This window comes from Oncorhynchus mykiss, chromosome 7 (genome assembly GCF_013265735.2).
Source record: "Oncorhynchus mykiss isolate Arlee chromosome 7, USDA_OmykA_1.1, whole genome shotgun sequence".
NCBI classification, from domain to species: Eukaryota; Metazoa; Chordata; class Actinopteri; order Salmoniformes; family Salmonidae; genus Oncorhynchus; species Oncorhynchus mykiss.
The window spans coordinates 43,600,150-43,623,234 of NC_048571.1; the positions used below are offsets into that span (position 1 = coordinate 43,600,150).

Here is a 23,085-nt window from a genome sequence, read left to right on the forward strand (position 1 = left end):
GTGGCTATATTGAAGAATCTCAAATAGAAAATATATTTTGATTTGCTGAAAACTTTTTTGGGTTACGACATCATTGCATATGTCTTCACTATGTAAACTCGCGACTTCAACTGTATTTCGTTGTTGTGATGTCTTCACTACTATTCTAGAATGTAGAAAATAGTCAAATGTAAAGAAAAACCCTTGAATGAGTAGGTGTGTCCAAACTTTTGACTGCTACTGTGTATATTTTGAATTCATTTGAATTCAGGCTGAAAAACGACAATGTGGAATACGTCAAGGGATATGAATACTTGCTGAAGGCACTGTACACACAACTAATACAACTGGAAAGGTGATAACAGTGTTACACTTTGTGTAACTCATTGACTGTAATAAAATATAAAACACACTCATGAATATGGTTGATTTGATTTTAATGGCTATTATACAGTTTTTCCAAAGAAAAAAGAAACATTGAAACAAGCGGCAAAAACAAACCCCACTTCCAAACCAAAACTACAATAAAGAGCATCAACACAATGTATATTGCTAGTACATTGTACCCAACAGGTATTCAGTGGGAGAGAATAAAAGTAACTGACACATAAGACATACAAGTATTGTCTTCTACAAGACATAAGAGGGCACCTAGGAATGAAACCCAAAGAAGGGGTCATATTTATCCTAATAGGAGCTTTAGCATTGTCTGATAAGTCGGATAAATCGGTTGATGGTGAGATATCGTCTTCAGGTAAAAAATTTTGGTCTGGGTTTTGGGAGACACCGTACAATACATCAAATAAGATAACCATAATTCCATTCCATTAAATGCCCATTGATTTCAGATGATATCGAAGGGAAACAATAATGAAACTATAATAATAACATTTCAAATATAGAGTTTCTATTGGTTTCAAGTAAGAGCCAAAATAATATTCGTATGCAATTTAAGTGTGAAGCAAGCAAACTTATTGACAAATATCTTATTTGCAATATCATCCTTGAACGTTGTATTTACATAAGAGTTCGTTGAATGAAAGTGTTCTATGTTCATGTTCATTTGGGAGTTGAAAAACGTGAGGGAGTTAAATGCACAATGCAAATCTTCTTTTTAAAAAGTGCAATTCCTTTTCGTAAAGTACAAAAATATATATCCATATTTTGTATATATATGTAGAAATGTTGTTCATTGAAACTGCGCATGTTGCTTTTTCAAAGAGCCCGAAAACCAGTGACTAAAAATGTATGCTTATAGTTGACAAGCAGCAAATGATTTCGGAATACAAATTATTTTACAGTACTCGATACAAAATCAGAAACACCTCAATTCACCAAAGAGAAAGCTATATCAAAGGTGTTTTATGTGGGTAACATTAGATTTACCGGGCAGAACTCCATTCTAGCACGGGCAAGCACATTTAAACATTTGTCACATAGTTTGGTTTCATACACAATATACTGTATCTCAAAAAAACTATTTTCAAAAAGACTAATTAAAGTGTAAGGAATAAGAATGGTTCAAAAGTAGCACTTTCATAAAAGATTTAAGATGAGAACAAAAGGTGCGTGGAACTGATTCCAGGCCACACAATCCCCAAATACTTCAGGCTTCAAATACATGAACACAAATACACACGGTAGAGGAGCTGGCGCATACATGTATACGTTCGTACGTGAATGTGTAAATATGTACGTATGTGAGCGTTGCCTGAAGGATAGCAGTGCTGCTGACGCAACATGTCCTGTACATCCTCGGAAAAAAAAGAAGAGAGAAAACATTTGAATTATTAAGCAAACTGACTGATTGAAGAAAAAAAAAAAAAGTCAATAGTGGTATACTGGTGTCCGTTGTTTCCAGTGGCTTTGTAATACCTTAAAGTGTACCGACATTCCGTGGCACTAGCAGGAGTTACACCTGCTACTGTCATTTCATGAAAACAATCACTTCTCTTTTCCCTATATATTCAAGTAACGCTATGTAGCTATATTCGTACATTTTAAATAGCTTATACCAAAATAAAATCCTTGAACAGCTTCAGGGATCTGACTGAGGGCTCTATAAAGTCACTTGTGAGGTGTCTTCCATAGACTTTCTTTCTTATCTTCTGTAGGCTGTACAACAATGTGAATTCATGCTTCTGTCCAGTTCCATTTTATAAAGGTCATATATTATTACAATTAACGTCCATTTCTATCATATCAGTAACCGGAAGATGCATTTTTTTCATTCTATGAAAACCTCTCGTCTTTTGTCTCCCACAAACATCTTTCAATTTGGTGAATTTCGTTTCCTTAAACAAGAGGGCGCAGTGCATTCTGTATCCTCCCTCTTGCGTTAGGTCTCTAGTTCCGGCCACACACTGTCTCGCGCGCGCATCTTTAGGATCCAGCGGGATGTTGTGTCTGTCTCTGTGTCTCTGCGTTAGTGTGTTGGGGGTTTCCTGGCGTTGTCCTGTCGGTCTCCCAGCTGAGCCTGCAGGTCCTTGACCACCCTCTCCAGGCTCTGCCGCGCCTCCCTCTCCTGCTGTAGCTCCTCTCTCAGCTGCTCTCGGTCCGCCTCCGCCTGCTGCAGCTGAACCTGCAGCTCCTCAATCTGGAAAGGAAGGTACACGTCGGTCAGGAAGCACATGATGTGACTCAACTATTCTTGATGAGGTATGTGTGTGTGATTCCTTCTGTATGATAACCTATGTGTGCAGGCTATATCAGAAGGATCTTGGTCCTACCTGTGTGGAGTATTTGGCTCGCAGGCGTTCAGCCTCACAGCCTTTGTCGCAGACTCGTGTCTGTCTCTCTCTCTCCAGCTCTCTTTTCAGATGGCCACGGGACTCGTCCGCCTCCCTCATCTTCCTGTCCCACTCCATGCTCAGGCGTTCTATCTCTTTCCTCAGGTTGCGCTTGGCCTCGATGGCCTCTCGAAGACGCCCTTTCTTGGACACCCTCACAAAATCCAACTCCTGTGGGTGGAAAACATAAATGTTAATATTCTGCTGTGTCCTGAAGATTGTGTCACAAAATACACATTGTACACGTGGAGAAACGGTTAAAAATGTTGTGCCAAAAGGCGGCCATTTTAGATCTTGAGTGGGAGGTTTACCTGCTGAAGGCTGCGTTTGGCCTGCAGCGCTGCCCCCAGCTTCTCCTCCTGCTTCACTCTCATCTTAACAATCTCCTGCAGGAACTTCTCCCTGGCCTCCTTGGAGTCAAGACCTCCATACAGGGTCTGTCTCAGTGTGTCCAGCTCTGGGCATGAAGGTGCCCCTGGTAATACCAGCCGGACTGGGCCCTCCAGGGGCCTCATTGTGGTCTGGGGGGTCAGGGTCCAGGACATACTGGAGCAGGCAGATGGGGGGGATGCCAAGGAGGGGACCGATGGTGGGTCTGAAAGACAGAAAAATAAAACAATATGTTTATAGGGTGAAGCCTAAAGGTATTGGAACAGCAGTAACATCTGCTGCTGAGTAATATCTTCTGACTTGAGACTGCCCTGTGTGCTCTGTGCTGCACAGACCAGCCACTAGATGGCACCCTCTCACAGGGACCAGGCAAACTAACCATAGCCCACTTCCAGTATGGTAAAGACTCTCATTTCCACAGAAAGTCTTGCTGCCGTATTAGCTCGGGTTAGGTTGCCTGTCCTTGAGTATTGGAGTGTGTCCTAGTGCCCTATTTCTCTTACAGAATGTCTGAACAACAGTGTGTCATACTCACAGTCATCCACCTCAATCTCCACGTCAGTCTCCATTTCCTCCAAGCCGTTGCCTGTGTATGTGTTGATGTGAACAAGTCTGGGCCCAGGCTGTGAGTCTCCACACTGTGATGCTGGTCCAGAGCTGATGTGCTGGTCTCCCCTGCCTGGAGCCTGGCTGTGGCCCACTGGGGTCTGCTCCTCTCTCTGGTTGGCCAACGGAGCTGGGGCCACATTGGGCACCACAGACGTGTCCACATTTTTGTGGTTTGATCTGTTATGATAAGAAAATACGAGTTAGTTCAACAATATCATAGCAACGGGTTAAAAACGTGGTTATCGGTCATTGCTATGCGATAATTCCTTAGGAATGCTACCTCAATGTGTTATAAGGCTGACAGTCCGCCACCGTGGTGTGGTGAAAAGGATGAGAGAAACCATGACAGCATGACTGTCTCTGACTCACCTCTCGGCAGATGTACTTCTGGGGGACCAGGGGCGGAAGGCTGACGGCCTCTGTTTCAGCTGGACCGGTTTCAGATCCTGGAAACAGATAGGATTCTGACATTATAACACAGTTCTGAAACAGGGAATTAAAAAAAAATCATCATTGGAAAGGTACAGTGCGATCATAATGTAGACTGGTTGATAAAGAGACTATCGACAACGTAATTAACTGACTGAATTACAGGGCTCATATGGATGAGGTAAGGTAACAAGGACTCTCTGTGTAGGATGGCCCTGACCCTTAACCTTACAGCAAATCACATTTATCCCAAATCAAGAGAGAACATGAGCTACAAACCTTGTTCCCTGACTTTGATAGAGATTGTAGCCAATCGGGTTGCTTCTCTTTGTCAGCAGATGGAGAGTGTATTTTCTCCAGTTTGAACTTCTTGGCTGGAACTGGGCTGTACGGCTAAAGAGAGAAGAGAAAGAGATATGGAAGAGACTATTATGATCACCGTCTTCATCTACCGGAGTAGTCCGAAACACGCTTGTACTGCACAAGTCGTAGATCGATAGTTCAAATGTCGCGACACAACGTCCCCTTCAGAGGTGTTCGATACTGTAGTTGGCATCATTCAACTTGAGGTGTATTTCAGAGAAACATCCATGTGTCCAAATAGTCTCATCCATACAGAATCAGCTAGCGGCCCTAATCCCGTGTGTGAGGGGGGGAACGGTAGACGTTTCTATCAGGGTGAGGTCTGGCTGTGAGCTGGGGGCTCTGGGGTTGAGTACGGGAGGCGCCAGCAGGTGCAGGGGAGCTACTCTCTGTTCTGTGTGGGAGAGAATAGTGTTTTTCTGTAACCTGATGGACAACTGGAGTGAAGCCGGTGCCACTCTACCTGCGGCTCTGATCATAGAGTCACGCAATGTTTCACCCAACTCACTTCGCCGAGCAAGATCACGTTAGCAGATGCTCTTATCCAGAGCGAGTGCATACGTTTTCAGATGAAGACACGACGAGCTAACCCAAACGTCTCGCTCTCCTTTTCCCCTCTTTCTCCCTGAGCTTCACGGCTGCAGCGGGTTTGGCCGTGTAACAGTGATCCAGGAAGTGACGGTGTGTGCGGCTCTTTTGGCTTCAGTGGTGAGACAGAGTAATCTAGCCACTGGCCTCAGGTCTGCACTTGTCAGGATGCGGATATGTTTACCTAGGAAGTGGGAGAGGCCTGCCCGGACCTGTGTGTTATCTTACTTATCTCACTACCATGACATTCTCCCTCAAAGAGTCCTCTTTTCAATGGATGTTTCCATTGAAATCATGACTGAATATACTGTGGATGTATCATTTACATTTGAGTCATTTCGCAGATGCTCTTATTCAGAGCGGCTAAGGGTTACGTGCTCAAGGGCACGTCGGCAGATTACTCACTTATTCGGCTCGGGGATTCGAACCGGCGACCTTTCGGTTACTGGCCCAACACTGTTAACCGCTAGGCCACCTGCCGCCTCACAAAATTAACACAAAAGTATTTACTAGACTGAATGGAAAATATACTCCACTATATCCTTTTGAAAGGTGTACCACTTGACATGGTAATAATGTTGAGGGGAGAAAGATAAATTGCCTTTGGTACTGACTGACACCTTTGGTGTAAATGAACCCTGTCTCACGGTTCTAATTAGCTTAGAAGCAGTGTGTGGTTCTGGCAATGTATCACAAGGGGGAGGTGTCAGTCAGTCAGGTCTCACACTGCACTGCCAGCCTCGGTCTACCGTACGATGGCGCTCAGACTAAAACATGCCACGCAACCTTGTCATTTCGGCTGCGCCTCTGGCCCACAAAGCTACAATCATACAAGGCCCAAGTGCAGAGGGCATGACTGTGGTTGTCTGGACACTCCTCTCATGTCTCCCTCCCTGACTCAAACGTCTGTCTCCTCTCTAAGTGTCTAACCACACACACACAAACAGACACACACACAGTTAGGCAGCAGACTGCGAGGTTAGTGCTCGGGACATTTAACCCCGACCTCCAGCTGACTCCACGATGACTCGAACCCTCACCTGTCTCACTCAAGGCCAGAGTTTTTCGGGGAAAAAAGCGGAGAGTGGTCGAAACCCGGAGTCTGTAATTACTGCCATGGCTGTTGTTTTCCCAACAAAGTCTGTCTGTCTGGTACTATTTCTACCCTGAGGTTTGCAGCTCCAGGAAAACGTGGAGCCCCAGACATAACAGAGTTAGAAAACAGACCCTCCCAGACACCACAGGGGACCTGCTGGCTAAATCTGACACTGATCTCACAGGAGAGGAGCCACACGGGCTTTACTCAGCACCACATCACAGCCATAACAAGGCCACACAGACACAGCATCAGAGACATCAACAGCCTCCTCCTGGATGCACACCACATGCCATGACTGCATTACCCTCACTGCAATCCTAGCCCAAACTACCCGACATGGCCCCTCTGAGGATGGAGTGAGTGAGTGAAGGGAGAGAGAGAGAGGAGGGAAAGAGGGAGGTAGAGAAAAAGGGAGGGGGAGACTTCCTCGCAGGAGTTTGCTTTGGCCAGGGCCCCTGTGGGAACGGGGAACGGAGTGGTGAGTGCAAGGGAGGGGGCGGGCTGTGGGGGGGAGCGGGACCACAGAGGAAGCACTGAGCTGGAGGAATGTGTACTTGAAGGCCAAGTACAGCCTCCTCTTAAAGAGTCCATTCAAGCAATGTCCTTTTCAACTCGCTATTGTAGGACATTTCTTTGAGGAGCCATAAAGGGGGGACCATTTCAAAGTAAACCCGTAGGCTAAACAGGAGCTAACAGTGCAGACCTGCTTTGTCTGGAAACAACGGTCCTATAATAGTGTGGTAATACAGTGATGAGCAAATATCCACATGGCAAATCGTCCTAACACCACTAGAACTGTCAACAGACACATAAACACCATGCATTCCAAGTGGACTATCTGACAGTGAGAATGGTCGTTCGCCAATAGATGCCAATTGGAGCGTGATAGAAGACGGGAATGCTGTTTTACTTCATTTGACATGGATCTGATAAGCAATGACTGATTGACTGAGTTTATTGATCCAACTACAGGCCCAATCAACAAATGAGTATTATAGTAAAATGCAAACTGCTGGGTGAGAACTGCAAAATGCTTTCGGAAACACAAATATACAATGCCTTCGGAAAGCATTCAGACCCATTAACATTTTCCCAAATGTTGTTACGTTACAGCCTTCTTCTAAAATGGATGAAATAAATAAATAAAACACTGAAATATCACATTTACATAAGTATTCAGACCTTTTACTCAGTACTTTGTTGAAGCATCTTTGGCACGATTACAGCCTCAAGTCTTCTTGAGTATGACGCTACAAGCTTGGCACACCAGTATTTGGGGAGTTTCTCCCATTCTTCTCTGCGGATCCTCTCAAGCTCTGTCAGGTTGGATGGAGAGCGTCGCTGCACAGTTATTTTCAGGTCTCTCCAGAGATGTTCGATCGAGTTCAGGTCCAGGCTCTGGCTGGGCCACTCAAGGACATTCAATAACTTGTCATGAAGCCACTCCTGCGTTGTCTTGGCTGTGTGCAAAGGGTCATTGTCCTGTTGGAAGGTGAACCTTCTCTCCAGTCTGAGGTCCTGAGCGCTCTGAAGCAGATTGTCATCAAGGATCTCTCTCTACTTTTCTCCGTTCATCTTTCCCTCGATCCTGACTAGTCTCCCAGTCCCTTCCGCTGAAAAACATCCCCACAGCATGATGTTGCCACCACCATGCGTCACCGTAGGGATGGTGCCAGGTTTCCTCCAGATGTGATGCTTGGCATTCAGGCCAAAAAGTTCAATCTTGGTTTCATCAGACCAGCGAATCTTGTTTCTCACGATCTGAGAGTCCTTTAGGTGCCTTTTGGCAAAGGTGTGTACATTTCCAATTCATGTCCAATCAATTGAATTTACCACAGGTGGACTCCAGTCAAGTTGTAGAAACATCTCAAGGATGACCAATGGAAACAGGAAGCACCTGAGCTCCAAAAGGCTCTGAATAGTTATGTAAATAAAGTATTTTTTTGCAAAAAATTATAAAAACCTGTTTTCACTTTGTCATTATGGGGTATTGTGTGTAGATTGATGAGGGGAAAAAATGTATTTGATACATTTTAGAATAAGGCTGTAATGTAACACAATTTAGAAAAAGTCAAGGGGTCTGAATACTTTGTGAATGCACTGCATATCGAGGTTAAATTTAAAGTACAACGTGGGCAGGATCAATTTAATTGAATCGGCCCCAGCTGCTCGTTGTTTGAATGTGTCATGTCTGTCACGCTATTGGCTGTGAAAGCAGTGCTAAAACGTCTAATCCTTTAGCATTTGCCGAAGCACAAACTAAAATCTCAAATGGAGTGATCTAAAAACAAAACACAGGAGTGCACTCAGAAACGGCCAAAAATAGTTCCCCAGCTGAACTTCCCCGGGCTTCCGTCACACAATACCACAGCATGCTGCATGATTGCATGGCATTAAATACACAGCAACAAGACCACAACAGTTTCACATTTCAGACTCCTTTCCCCCTACTAAACCCCTCACTGTAATCCCTAGATCTGAGTGTGCTTAGAAGGGCTCTGCCTCGCTCAAGGGCACACCAACTGGCAGAGCTCACCCGGGAAACAGCCTTAGTGGGACGTATGAGAGCGGGCAGAAGCCGAGATCTCTATTATAATATCCACATGCTCACATGTCCACCCTGGAGTCGTTGTCCCAAAGGCGGGTGAAGGCAGGCGACAAGCTCACGTCCAAAATAAGACCATAGAAACGCATTGGGTTTATTTTGGACAGATTTTGGCGAGAATGGAACCTCCCGCATCGCCCTTTCCTCTCTGGCAGAGAGGTCTGAGGCAGGGCCTGGGTGGGCTGGGATGTCCGGGGGATAGTCTATAGGCCTCTATTCAGTGCTCATGGTATCTGTGTGTAGGAAAGGACAGTCACATGATTCAGGTTAAGACTGGTGGACACACCTCCTAAATGACAGCTGGGCTGCGATGAGCTGATTGGTGTCAGGCTTACATGTGCATATGCACCACACCTAAATACAATGCACCATGCTACCAAACCTCTGAGTCTCTAGACTTCCGAATCCTCCGTTACCATTCTCCAAATGTCTAGGCTACTTCCCTTCCTGATTCACACCGTCTGAGCTAAAGTGTGTCGGGGTGACGCGGCTATCGAAGCGTGACGACAATAGGGTATCCTGGGAGAAGGTAGCCTGAGCTGCAAAAGGATGGTAACGCTGTGACATGCGACGTGGCCACGCCGTCGACATGCCATAAAGACACGCAGAAAGGGATAGGGGCTGTCGTGAGCAGAGAACAGCCCGGCAGCAAAGCGACCTGGATTTGTTTGTCCTAATTGTCTATGGGGATCTGAGACTCAGATAGGTCGGAGCTGCAGACGGGACAGCCCGAGACCTGCTCTGTCCAGTACATATCTGACCTACTGTATCCGGCAGCAGCAAGTCTGACACGTAGAGCCAAGTTGGAGGACGAAAGGTTCCATCACATCGCCCCGCCCTTCCACACAACGTGAGCTGCAGTGGACCCATCAACGCTGCCGAGTGTCTAGGTCTAGAAACAGAGGAACCAGTCAAGACTTCAGCATTTTATTAGGATCCCCATTAGGGGTCCTGGGTTCCACGCAACACATGACATAATACAGAACATGAATAGACAAGAACAGCTCAAGGACTGAACTACATAAATGTAAAAACAATAGAAGGGGGGGGGGGGGGGGGGGGGGTCACGCTGACACAACCACTGAGAGAAGTAGAGAGAACCATTGCTCTTACATCCAAATACATTCATACATCACATTTCCATGGAGATCAGGAATGAGCCGGACAACAGTGGACTCCTCTAATGTCCCAGGCAGGCAACAGACAGTGTAACTAGGAGGAAGCAAATCCAATTCAGCTCAAATATAGCAACCAAAACAACATCACGTGTCTGTACCCGCTTTCTCATTATGGCGAAAACAGCTGGCCTCCTGGATAAAACAGAGGGATTTCACTAAAGGAAGCGGGCTGGTTTATAATTCCAAGTGCTGTAGGCCTTATCCAAACATGGCTAAAAATGACCTGACAAAGATATCCTCACAGATGACATGTTATTCGTATGAGCATGTTTGGTATGGTTCTGAGTCCCAGATATCTTTGGACATGAAACGTGTTCTGTGAGTGGTGTATATTTAGACAGACATAGTGTCAAATTCCCAGAATGCCTGTTCGGAGCAGTCCATATGGACTGTGTCTGTTGCATTGGAAAACTAAACAGTACACTATTGGTTTGATGTGCTAGAACATACAGTACCGTGTTTGTGTGCAACTGAGAGCACGGACACACACACACACACGCTTATGCTTCTATTCACATTTAGTTCACTTACAATGCAGGAACAGCTGCAGTGCTAACCAGGAAGCCAAAGGGGATGCTGGTTGGTTAATGAGAGGAAGAAAGATGACTAACCCTTTATAACATTCCTTTATAATGCGCCATTAATGCTCTCATAGGGCAAAAATGCACACAGTCAATGCAGACCTACTGACAACTGTCACACCCTGACCATAGTTTGCTTTGTATGTTCTATGTTTTGTTTGGTCAGGGTGTGATCTGAGTGGGCATTCTATGTTGGATGTCTTGTTTGTCTGTTTCTGTGTTTGGGCCTGATATGGTTCTCAATCAGAGGCAGGTGTTAGTCATTGTCTCTGATTGGGAGCCATATTTAGGTAGCCTGTTTGGTGTTGGGTTTTGTGGGTGATTGTTCCTGTCTTTGTTACACCAGATAGGGCTGTTTTCGGTTTTTCACAATAACCACGCTGCGTTTTGGTCCGCCTCTCCTTCAACAGAAGAAAGACGTGACAACAACGATGCAATGTTGTTAGGATTGTGTGAGGATTCAACCCATACTATGCACGAACATCGATTTCTTAAAGCGCTACTGGCACATTTACACCTACTTTGCAGATGATTATTAACATCAGTCCAATATATCAAATTGTATTTGATGCATATGATTAGCAGTCCAGATTAGTGAGCTCTTCTACCTATGACAATAACGCACGTTCAGTCAGAGCAATATCTTTTCCATTGGTGATAATAATTCCACCCAGTTCCAGAGAGGAACTAGGCTAAATGACGCACATAAAGAACCCATCATCCCTCCCATCCCCTAACGTGTCCTGCCTGAGAACCTGAATTTCCACAGATTAGTCAATCTGGCCATTCAACATGAAAGACTGTAGCAGCAGTAAGCACACTGCCACCATCACGAGACAGTAAATCCAGTGTTGGACTGCCTACATTTGAATCCTACAGATTAGTACTAATATCAACACGATTAAAATATCACTGGATAACCAATCAAAAAACGCATATTGTTTTTGTTTTTTTTACCAATGGGTAAAATAAATATTCCTCTAAGAAAACCAATGGCCCAAACCTCATGTCTCTATCATAATCCGTTCAAGAGTTATTGGTGTTTTTACCCTTGTAGGATGTCCAAAACTAGGGTAAATAATTACACCTGGTCAAAAATCGGGAAAATAGCATTGCGTCAACTAGGCTGGATACTATGCGAAGATTATGATTAAGATTAAGGCTAATTTACTGTTGAACTCGTCATCTTTCTTCTCGAATCCGGAGGACATAAAACATGACATGTAGCATTTTCATATTTTAGGATACGGCCTTTCATATGAATGCGAAATCTTTTCTTTTTCGACGATTCCTCACAAAAACAAGCGTATCTCTGTGATAATAATAATAATATGTTCATTTGACTTTTTGCGACCTGCCGAAACAACTCTGCAGACGACCGCCACCAACATGTCAAACCCTCGAAAGTCGCTGCGAGAAAGCGGTCGCCACTCTCTCACCAGAACTCGTCGCGTATTACCGGATGTGTTAGCTTACGAAATCAAACTTCTCGGACGTAATGTTTAACGATATGTTAGGGAAAGACCCCACCGAACGATTCAGAACGCAAAGAATCATATTTGCCTTGGTAAACTGTATTTTAAAACATAAGGAAGAGACATTTCACCACCGAAGCGTGTTTTCACCCACTCTAGGCAGAGTGGGAGGACACCCTGCTGACTAACCTCTCCGCAACCCAAATAGTTACTGCTCTGAATACACAGACCATTATATCACATACCAGGCACCAGGCAATTCCATTAGGGAGTTAGAACTCCACCAAACAGAAAGGCTACACTGGTTACACACTGTACTGTAGTACAGTGTTTCAAGTGGAGGGCTGGATGATTGATGATAGGGAGACTGCTACTTAGTAGGGATTGTCTGAGTGATTGACAGGCCAAATGGACAGGCACAGAGTTAAGTGTGATAGTGGCACCCCTGTCTGACATCATCTGGCTGTTGGACTGAGGTGATGGGTTCTGCACTCACTCAAAATGAACTAAAACTCACTCTGACGACAACAGGAAACGGACGGAGGCGTTACATGGCGAGTGTGCCTCTTATGTCGAATTTGTCTTACCGAATTCATCCCTCTTGTGTCAAGTCCCCGCTGTGAATGTTATGCGCGGACAAAAAGTCAACATGGGAAGCAACCTGCTTCCCAGAATCCATTGTGTCTGGGAAAAGTCTGAAGGATTGCTTGTGCCCTACCCTCAGTCTCTATTTATCCTGCCATAATCTGGCTGTCTCCCCACCCAGCCGCCCATCGATCAGTCTAGTCTAGAGAGTAGACTCCAGAGCACTCTGCACAGATAGCTCTTGCAATTGGCCAACTGGCTGCTGGTGCAATCTATTAGATGTTCAAAATGTGCTATGCCATTTTATAGTAAATCATCGTTGTTACTGTCATCTAGCAAGTAGCTGTAATTCATCAAATGCCTGGATTAGAATTGGCCAACAAATGAAATCAACAAAATACAAATAGTAAACAGTGGTGAAACATGCGTTAGAGAAGGTAGAGAGAACAGTACTGGGGCAGCTGACTTGAGGTTTGGCCTGAGCTGGTAAGCTGAGCCTCATGACCACATGGTCCCTGGCAGGCCAATGGGGAGCTAGGCAGGTGGCAGGTTTATTTGGGAGGATGAAAAAGGGGATGAATGCCAGAAAGAGGTTAAGAGGTTTGAGGGGACGGGACGGGGGGACGGGTAGAGGAGGTCATAAAAGAAACGTGTATGAGGGTGGGGTGAAGTTAGCGTCACTGCTCAGTGTCTCATATGATGTCATTTCACTGACAGTGTCTGCACTGGGAACTGGTATTGAGGTGATTGGCTGAACCAAGGTGATACATCTTATTGAAATTTATAGAAGCCATTCAGGCTGTTCTGTTCCAGTGTCGGCTCCCCAACAGGTCCAAATACACGATATACAGTACACTCTAGTGATGGTGGAAAAAATAGATAGTTACATATCGGTTAATTATTTTTGACGATATGTATCGTATCGACAATATCGCAATATTATTTTCTGCGCTAGTTGGCTGTACCTGCACCAAAACTCCAGTATTTGTCCTTCATATCTTGTTCTCCGTCGTCTTTTTAAATAGGGAAACAATTTGTTTAAAGCACTTTTATTTCCATGTCCGATCAAAACTCGTCTTCTCATGACTCTCTCGTCTCTCTGCCGCAGCCATATAGTGAGAATTATGTTAGGAACATCGAATCGCAATAAAAATAACAGTATTACACCGCAATACATACAGAATCGTGATAATCACAATACATATCGTATCAGCCCAGAAGTATTGCGATCATATACTTTTGTGAGGTCCCTGACAATTCCCTGCTCTAATGCACTCCAATGAGTTCTTAGTCTCTAATGTTGTGACTTTAGACGATGGGGCTGTATTTGTGTGATTGGAGACAGAGATGTGAGGGGGGGACTTGGAAAACAGGATCGGAATTGATGAATTATTCTGTTCTTCTGAGTATAACCTCTTAATCACTGTTTCGAGAAAACAAACAAAAGTGTGGAAGGGGTGCTAATGGCCCCATGCAGAATGACAGGAAACATTCTAAATGTGAAGGTCTCCACTTAGAGAACTAAGGAGCCCCAGCATGTGGCTGTGAGGCTGAGTGCCAGGAAAAAAATACTACTTCAAAATCACTGGGTTTATATGTGTGTGTGTGTGTGTGTGTGTGTGTGTGTGTGTGTGTGTGTATGTGTGTGTGTGTGTGTGTGTGTGTGTGTGTGTGTGTATGTGTGTGTGTGTGTGTGTGTGTGTGTGTGTGTGTGTGTGCGCGTGTGTGTGCGTGTGTGCGTGTGTGTGTGCGTGTGTGCGCGTGTGTGTGTGTGTGTGCTACCAAGTAATTGCTGACCAATTTTGCAAAATACATGAAGGTTTCTAGTCTGTGTATGTCCTCCTCATTTATGCTCGACTTGCAGGATAACTTCAACGTAATAGGACGAACGCAGTGCTTCTTTGTGTGTATAGTAACATCCGACAGAGATCAAATAGCATTTCACTTGTTTCCACTTGCTCAAGGAATTGTCTCGGAGGGAAATAGGGGACCAAAACACCCACAACATCCGTTCCTCAGATGGCACATTCCATACGTAAACATTTGGCTCGTCTCCCTCCTCCCCCCGTTAACAGGAAGGCAAGATCTGCTTACAAGAGATGTGGGTGAGAGGGCCCGGACTCGGAGCCTCCATAAAATAAATACGAGTGTTCTAAAATGGAAGGCTAGGGGGGAAGTGGGGGGAGTGGACGGACCACAGCATCGCTCAACTCATAGTAATGCTTCGTCTGCTTCATGACCCTGAAAATACTTGGACATTTCTTTTTCCTGGATCATTTTATTACACTCTTCTGAATCTGGGGCCAGTGTTTTTCTCCATAGCAACCACAAAACAGTGGAGCACAGCTAAACTCTGAGTTAACAAACAGAACTCGACAAAATCCCCATTTTCAACGCCAGGTTTTTCCCAAAGCAGAGAAGAGCAGCAAACACTCCCAGACCCTGAATGAAGACGGCTTTAAAACGGGGACTGTGTGATTGCAGAAACCATGAATAGAGACACATGTTGAAATAAACACATGCACATGGATACACTGGTACGTACTGTATATAAGATGGGAGGGGGGGGGGGGGGGGGGGGTAAATGTCATCATATTTTTCCTGTGAGCCTCAGGTGCGTGATGTGATGTGGTGCAGTCTGCATTCAGTCTGTATTCCTGCCAACAGCACTGAACAGTAGGTCAGGGAGGGTCGGGGGCGGGAGGCAGCAGCTGGTCACTACAGCTGACCCTAGGGAACCTGGTCACTCAGACAGGCTAACTGGAGCTTAGAGCTGCCCGGCCGGGAGTGGCCAGCAGGAGAACAGACAGACAGGCAAGTACAGTCACAGCATTATATAAATGTCTCCTGTCTCTCAGCTCAGCCCTGAGCCGTAAGGACACAGGCGCTTTGTGGCCTAATGCTGCCTGCAACCCAGCATGGGGATTACAGACAACCAGCCAGGCAGGCACAGGCCTGAGGAGAGGCCACGGTGTAAGTATGTCATCCCTCCACTGCCTCCCCGGGCCCTGGCCCCAAACTCTCTCGCAGCAAATCCACTCTGACCCCGTGGCTGAGCTCTGACCAGTGACCATAGACGGCTGCCAAGCGCCTGCAAACTCTATCACCACACAGCTACTCACAATTTATTGGACTGAAAAAACATCTATATATATTTTTTTTACTGCAAATTGAAATCTACCTTTTTGAATCTCTCCAGCCCTATTCGTTAAGCTCCCTGAATAGGAGGCGTTTTTGAAAACCGCTGTAAAAGACTGGAGAGTTTCTGTGCTGTCAGTACAGTGCTCCTCTTGCTACCTACCATGAATCATACTCATCAGTTAGCCAGCCAGCCAGCAGAGGATTTAGTGCGTGTTCTTCTTGTCTTGACTGTTTTAGGCTGTTCCCAATGACAACAGGACAGGTCTACTACACTGTAACCCAAGACTGTAGTATGCTGGGCTGGGATTTTCAGCTGCTGCCCGGGCTGTAGGAGCAGCTGTGAGGCAATTCCTCTATTGTGTGGAGTGTGGGTCACTCACTTTTTTAGACTTTACAACACATAGTATCAAACTAAATGATACTTTATTTGTTGCATGTAAGGCCATTGCGAAAGGGCATGATTGTCTGTCTGTCTGTCTGTCTGTCTGTCTGTCTGTCTGTCTGTCTGTCTGTCTGTCTGTGTCTGTCTGTCTGTCTGTCTGTCTCTCTAGTAGCACGCAGAGAGGAGTATGCCACAGGGAGGGGAGGCCCAGCACAGGAACTCAATAATAACTTTCAGCAGTCTAGCCAAGAGGCTGGAGGCCCAGACTGCGGCTGTTCCCTCTTGCTCCTCTCCCTCCCTCCGCTGGACCCCACGCTCCTCCCTTCCACCCCCCTCCTCCTGGCCTGTGTCTGCTCCACAGGACTGATGCATTCTGCAGACAGGCCAGCGCTCTTAAAGAGACACAGGACACATTTTTCTCCCCTGATTCACTGCAGTGGATACACCCACTAACTCAGAGCAGAGCCCATTATTTCCAGACTCTTTTCTTTTCTCTCAACCTTTTGCTTGGAACTCAAGAGATCTCAACAAGACACGGAAAGTGAGGGGGAAACAGACTGAAATATGTTAAGAGGCTCTAAGTGGATCTCAGGCAGAATTATTTCAGTGCAGCAGCTTGTGAGAGACCCTTTGATGCTCTTCTTTAAAAGGAAGGAGAAGGGCTTGTCGAGTGCAATCAACTGTCTTGGCCATGAAAGTGTATTTGATGCCATTATTATGATAATCATTAGGGACAATCCAATAAACTTCATCAGACGGACCTCAGAGAGCAACTGCTGCCACCCTGGGGTTGGCTATAAGAGTTAGCTCGGCCCTCTCGTGAATCATCACAGATTACATTACTGCTGCCGACTATACAGGAAGAGCCGAATGTATCTCGTATTAAATGCAGTTACAGTCCACCATACAAAGTTGCACTCTGTATTGGAGGTCGACCGATTAATCGGAATGGCCGATTAATTAGGGCCGATTTCCAGTTTTCATAACAATTGGAAATCTGTATTTTTGGGCGCCGATTTCCGATATTTTTTTTTATTTTAATTAAAAAAACATTTTTTTATACCTTTTATTTAACTAGACAAGTCAGTTAAGAACACATTCTTATTTTCAATGAATGCCTAGGAACTGTGGGTTAACTGCCTTGTTCAGAGGCAGAACGACAGATTTTCACCTTGTCATCTCAGGGGTTCCAATCTTGCAACTGCACAGTTAACTAGTCCAATGCTCTAACCATTGCACTCCACGAGTAGCCTGCCTGTTACGCGAATGCAGTAGAAGCCAAGGTAAATTGCTAGCTAGCATTAAACTTATCTTATAAAAAACTATCAATCATAATCACTAGTTATAACTACTAATCCAGTTTAGCAGGCAATAATAACCAGGTGAAATTGTGTCATTTCTCTTGCGTTCATTGCACGCAGAGTCAGGGTATATGCAAGTTTGGGCTGCCTGGCTCATTGCGAATTAATTTGCCAGAATTTTACATAATTATGACATAGATTGAAGGTTGTGCAATGTAACAAGAATATTTAGACTTTATATTTAGATATTTAGACGAACGGTTCCGTATTTCACTGAAATAATAAACGTTTTGTTTTCGAAATGATAGTTTCCGGATTCGATCATATTAATGACCAAAGGCTTGTATTTCTGTGTGTTATTATGTTATAATTAAGTCTGAGTTGATAGAGCAGTCTGACTGAGCAGCAGCAGGCCCGTAATCATTCATTCAAACAGCACTTTCATGCGTTTTTCCAGCAGCTCTTCGCAAGCACGGCGCTGTTTATGACTTCAAGCCTATCAGCCTAATGGTTGGTGTAACCAATGTGAAATGGCTAGCTAGTTAGCTGGGTGTGCGCTAATACTGTTTCCAACGTCACTCGCTTTTAGATTTGGAGTAGTTATTCCCCTTGCGCTGCAAGGGCCGCAGCTTTTGTGGAGCGATGGGTAATGATGCTTCGAGTGTGGCTGTCGATGTGTTCCTGGTTCGAGCCCAGGGAGGGGCGAGGAGGGGGACGGAAGCTATACTGTTACACTGGCAATACTATAGTGCCTATAAGAACATCCAATAGTCAAAGGTATATGAAATATAAATAGTATAGAGAGAAATAGTCCTATAAATACTATATTAACTACAACCTAAAACCTCTTACCTTGGAATATTGAAGTCTCATGTTAAAAGGAACCACCAACTTTCATATGTTCTCATGTTCTGAGCAAGGAACTTAAACGTTAGCTTTTTTACATGGCACATATTACTTCTCCAACACTTTGTTTTTGCATTATTTAAACCAAATTGAACATGTTTCATTATTTATTTGAGGCTAAATTGATTTTATTGATGTTTTATATTAAGTTAAAATAAGTGTTCATTCAGTATTGTTGTAATTGTCATTATTACAAATATTTTTTACAAATACTTTTTTGGTCCTCATATAATCGGTATCGGTATCAGCGTTGAAAAATCATAATCGGTCTACCTTTACTCTGTATTAGAGGTCTTCTCGGGTCAAAATGTTGGACCCGAAGACAATTAGACCCGGGCCCGAACGGACCCGATCATTTAAAAAAGGGGGGACCTGGACCTGAGAACAATCAGACCCGAACCCGAATTGACCCAATGACAACCAGACCTAGACCAGACCCGATTGTACCCGAGTGACAAAAAATGATGTTTATCAGCTATCAGCTCTTCTGGTTAACAAATAGGTCTAGGCCTTCTAGAAGGCTAGGCCTTCTATACGTTATTAGCGTAAAATGAATATGCTCTAGGCTATGCAGAGCTGTGGATGGGTCCATTCAGGTCCACTCGGGTCTATCAGCTGATGACAATCAAACAGGAAACAGGACCCAACCCAGACCCAAGGGAAAAGTTGGACCCTGGTCAGGTCCCAGGTCGGGTATCGGATAGACCCGTGAAGACCTCTACTATGCATCCAAACTGATGTGGTGAAGATCTGGTTACCACAGACCTGGTAGGAAATGCATCACTGCAGTACGGACAGAAGACACACCCAACTCATCAAACACACCCTCTATGCCTGCCTCAAATAGGTATGGTACAACTTAAGGTTTGAATGAGTTAAAAATGAACCGCATCAGTTTTATAAGCTAACTGTGTAAACCAGGGCACTACATGTGTTGTGTAAACAGTGTGACTCTGTGGAGTGCCTATGTAGAGCTGTAAACGATCAAACATTTAATGTGGTTGAGTGAAACAGAAACCTACAAGGGTGTGCCTGACAAACACACTTTCATTATTTTGCTGTCAGCACTTTCCTTCTCTGGATAAACTGTGTGGGAAGCCATGGGTCTGAAAACTCAACCCATGACAGACAAGGAAAGAGGTCAACCTGCCTACAAACTAATTCAAATAACATCAATGTTGACTTTTTTAAAAATGCAGATTTCCTGTGAGGAGGACTGACTGCTGGACATACATGAATTTATTTTGATACATAAATCTGGAAATACAGGAAACCTCATCGCCATCACATAAAAAAAAAAAAAAAAACTAGAATAGCAGAAAGAACAAGCATCCCGACATGAACTGAACAGGTTGTGCTTCGATATAAGCCACATGTCACGGAGGGGCTCAGGGATGAACATAGCTGAAGCTGCAGCGCTACAAAAGACGAAGCCTCTATGGGAGGTATCAGTACCAGAGTCAGCACAGAACCCCAGCATTCTGAAATAATAACCCCAATCTGGGAAACCGATACGCAAAGCATCCAGCTACAGACGGGCCAAAGAGTTCCACTCCAGTCTCAGAAAGCAGGCAAAGAGACACCCCAGGAGGAGCACACAACTGAGAATCTCAAGAGGGTCCTCGTCTCAGAGGGATATCGATGAGAGAGTCTCACCGACACCCGTTTGTTTTCACGTTCAACAACGCTGTGATTTCATCTCAGAGCACCAGTGCAGAAAACATCTATTAGATTGTCTCTATGATAAAGTTGACGAGACCGGGAGCCCATCGTCCGATGAAACAAAGCCGTTCATTACTCAATGGAATACAGAGCGCTTTGAGAAGGTGACACGTGCCCAAACAACACTAAGCCATTGAATCACCAGTGTTTACGCATCCACATCATTCTGCACCATCTGTGATACTCAGGGCTGGTGCTCTGCCTGATTTAACAAGCTAATAGCAACGGCACAATGACAAGCGGCGCGCATAGCTAAAGCATTAAGCACTACAGGCACTAATGAAACAAAGTCTCTCAGGTAGAACAACATTTGGCGAAAACATTTGACAGCAACAACAAAGGACTCTCCTCTCATTTCCATTTACACTCCAGCTGACTGCAGAGTCAGTTGCCACCTCCCTTCACCTTGCGACAAGGAATTGAAGAACGGAATAGGGGGGGGGGGAAATGCTATGAACTTCTGACCCTGTCAGTACAGACTATGGAGGAAGCTCTGAAGCTTTTGGGGGCAACTAGAGTCCACCATTCACTCTGTCTCTCTTCCCCTCCATGTCTCACCCTGCCATCCTATAAAACCCTCCTGCTCCCCATTTTATGGCTGCCAGATGGTAGGGAAGCCTTCTTGGCTCTGGACTTGCCTCTCCAGTCTAGTAAAACCAGTTGACCTCGGCAACATAAAAACGGGGGCATTTATGAAAACGTCTCGGGAACAAAACACACAAACATCCCGCCACTGAAACAACCAACGCCATTTAGTCTCTCAGAAAGAGGCACAGAGGTGGAAATCTGCCTCTCACACATGAACACGGACGGTGTATGTTTTCCACCAGATGTGGAGGCTACACCCAGGTGCGGCTCTATTTGCGAGAGGTTTTATTTGCATGCCTTGGGTGTGAATACAAGTCCTTGGCAGCCTCTTAACGTTCTCCCCGAGAAACGGAGAAACAAAACAAACGCAGTGGTCTATATTCAGGTCGGTGTCCCACAGTCCGGCTCATGGTTCACTACATTCTTGTTCCAGTGCTGAGATCCCCTCTCTAACAAACAAACATTCCCATCCACAATATCCACCTGGGCCAGAGGGGTTTAAATGAGCAATCTGGATGAAATGTGGCACATTTCAGCTCTCTGAACACTGTTTCATAAGCAGGTCCTTTTGATGAAGTAAGGTTTTGGTCAAAAGTTGAATTAAAAATGACAAAACGAATATAGAGGAAGTCGACTAAACCGTTCCCATGTTTCTGCAACAACCTCCTCCTAACAAACAAGCTTTGAAATATGTTCTACCCTCCAGTGGTTTTTCAGCCAGGGACTCTTATCACCGAGTCACATTTTAAAAAAGCAGGACACAACTTCATTCCCATCCCAGGTTAGATTCTGTGTTGAATTAAGAGCAGTCTGAGAGGGTTAAGAAAGTGCGGATAACTCCATATAAAATGGCAGGTTCAATCAATGGCTTCCTTTTACTGCTAATCAATTGCTCTTCCAATAACAACTGCTTTCAACTGCTTTCCCCCCTCCTCACCTCAGATGCCTCTCCTTCTCTCTCCTTTATTTGTTCTACCAGTTGGAAACTAGCATGTATATACTGCAATTCAACCTGACCTCCAGGCAACCCCTGGTCCTGCCCCTGCCATGGCTGCCTAAGCCATTAGAGCTAGATGTGACTTCAGGCTATTAGCGTGATAAAAGTTCACTGTCTCTCCAGCCACTCTACAAGGCTGCTGTTAGAAACGCCTGCTGGAGTCTATGGAACATCTCTCTCACACTACTAGCCCAAAGACATCCAGATAGATGGTTTGTTGGGGTGGCATTTGGTCAAGACTGTGCCTTGGCGCTGCTGTGTGTGTATAAAGGGGGACTGAGGTGGGGGTCTGTGCTGTGGTGCTGTGTTTCTCCTGTACTGTCTGAGCTGTGGGCAGCCAGGCTATATAACTGCAGCCTCAGCACTTCTCTCCATATTCTCCAGTTTCAAGCCAAGTGAGAGAACAAAGGCAGTGAGCTAAACTGCTGCAGAGGGAATGAGGACAGACAGACAGACAGGCAAGCAGACAGACAGGCAGGCAGGCAGGCAGATAGACAGACAGACAGACAGACAGGCAGACAGACAGACAGGCAGGCAGGCAGGCAGGCCGACAGACAGACAGACAGACAGACAGACAGACAGACAGACAGACAGACAGACAGACAGACAGACAGACAGACAGACAGACAGACGGACAGTGGCATATAGAAGAGAAGAGGGTGCCCTCAATAATGAGCGCTGCCTGGTACAGTCTATGACAGAGTTCTCCTAGCTGTCGGACTACAGAAATAGATCCCATGCATCCGTTTTCCAGTAAGACTTCAGTTCTGCCCTGGCTGCTGGAGCTCACTGCTTACTTGATACTTTTGCAGAGCAGCTCTTTTTTTTTACACGATAAAAGGAAACTGCAGCATGCCTGGAATCTTCACCGTCACATTTTTTGATACTGCAAATGACCTTGAACGGTACTATCGCATTCACTCGACGAGACTTGTCTTTTTCGAAAACTTTCGAAAACGTACAATTCAAAGTCTCTAATTGCGCCGTTTGAGACTTGCCTTTGTTAGAAGGCCATTCTGGGCAGCTGTTGGTAAATTTAATGCGTGCCTGTGTCCGTGTTGGTCCATGCCAGCCCTACCCCATCAAGGCCCAACCCAGTACATCATGTGTTTTCACTCTACCGATAGGGTGGAAATGACCTCAGCGCAGTAAAAGATGACAGGGGCGCTAGCACTGCTCACCAGATGTGAGGAGAAAGAGAGGAGGAAGGAGAGAGAAAACCATTCGCCTTAACAATTTACTGCAAACCCCCCGAGGAGCACTGTGATTGAGGGTTCAAGTCCAGTTCCAGAGGTTCCTGGTCTATCTCAGCAGCACTCGGCCACAGGGAAGACAGCCTGCTGGCCTGCTGAGGCACATACACACACTCCCTCACACA

At 45.2% G+C, this 23,085-nt stretch overlaps 1 protein-coding gene across 1 annotated transcript in view; it reads right to left on the reverse strand.

The window, feature by feature from the left end:
* Positions 1–399: 399 nt before the first annotated feature.
* skib (v-ski avian sarcoma viral oncogene homolog b) overlaps positions 400–23,085 on the reverse strand; it is a 39,089-nt gene continuing 16,403 nt past the window's right edge. Inside the window, exons 2-7 of the mRNA XM_021609350.2 lie at positions 4,476–4,589; positions 4,137–4,213; positions 3,694–3,944; positions 3,080–3,363; positions 2,709–2,939; positions 400–2,575 (exon numbers count right to left, since the gene is read on the reverse strand). Of these exons, the coding sequence (XP_021465025.2) occupies positions 2,405–2,575; positions 2,709–2,939; positions 3,080–3,363; positions 3,694–3,944; positions 4,137–4,213; positions 4,476–4,589 (1,128 nt within the window). The 3' untranslated portion in view covers positions 400–2,404. The remainder of the gene's footprint in view (positions 2,576–2,708; positions 2,940–3,079; positions 3,364–3,693; positions 3,945–4,136; positions 4,214–4,475; positions 4,590–23,085) is intronic.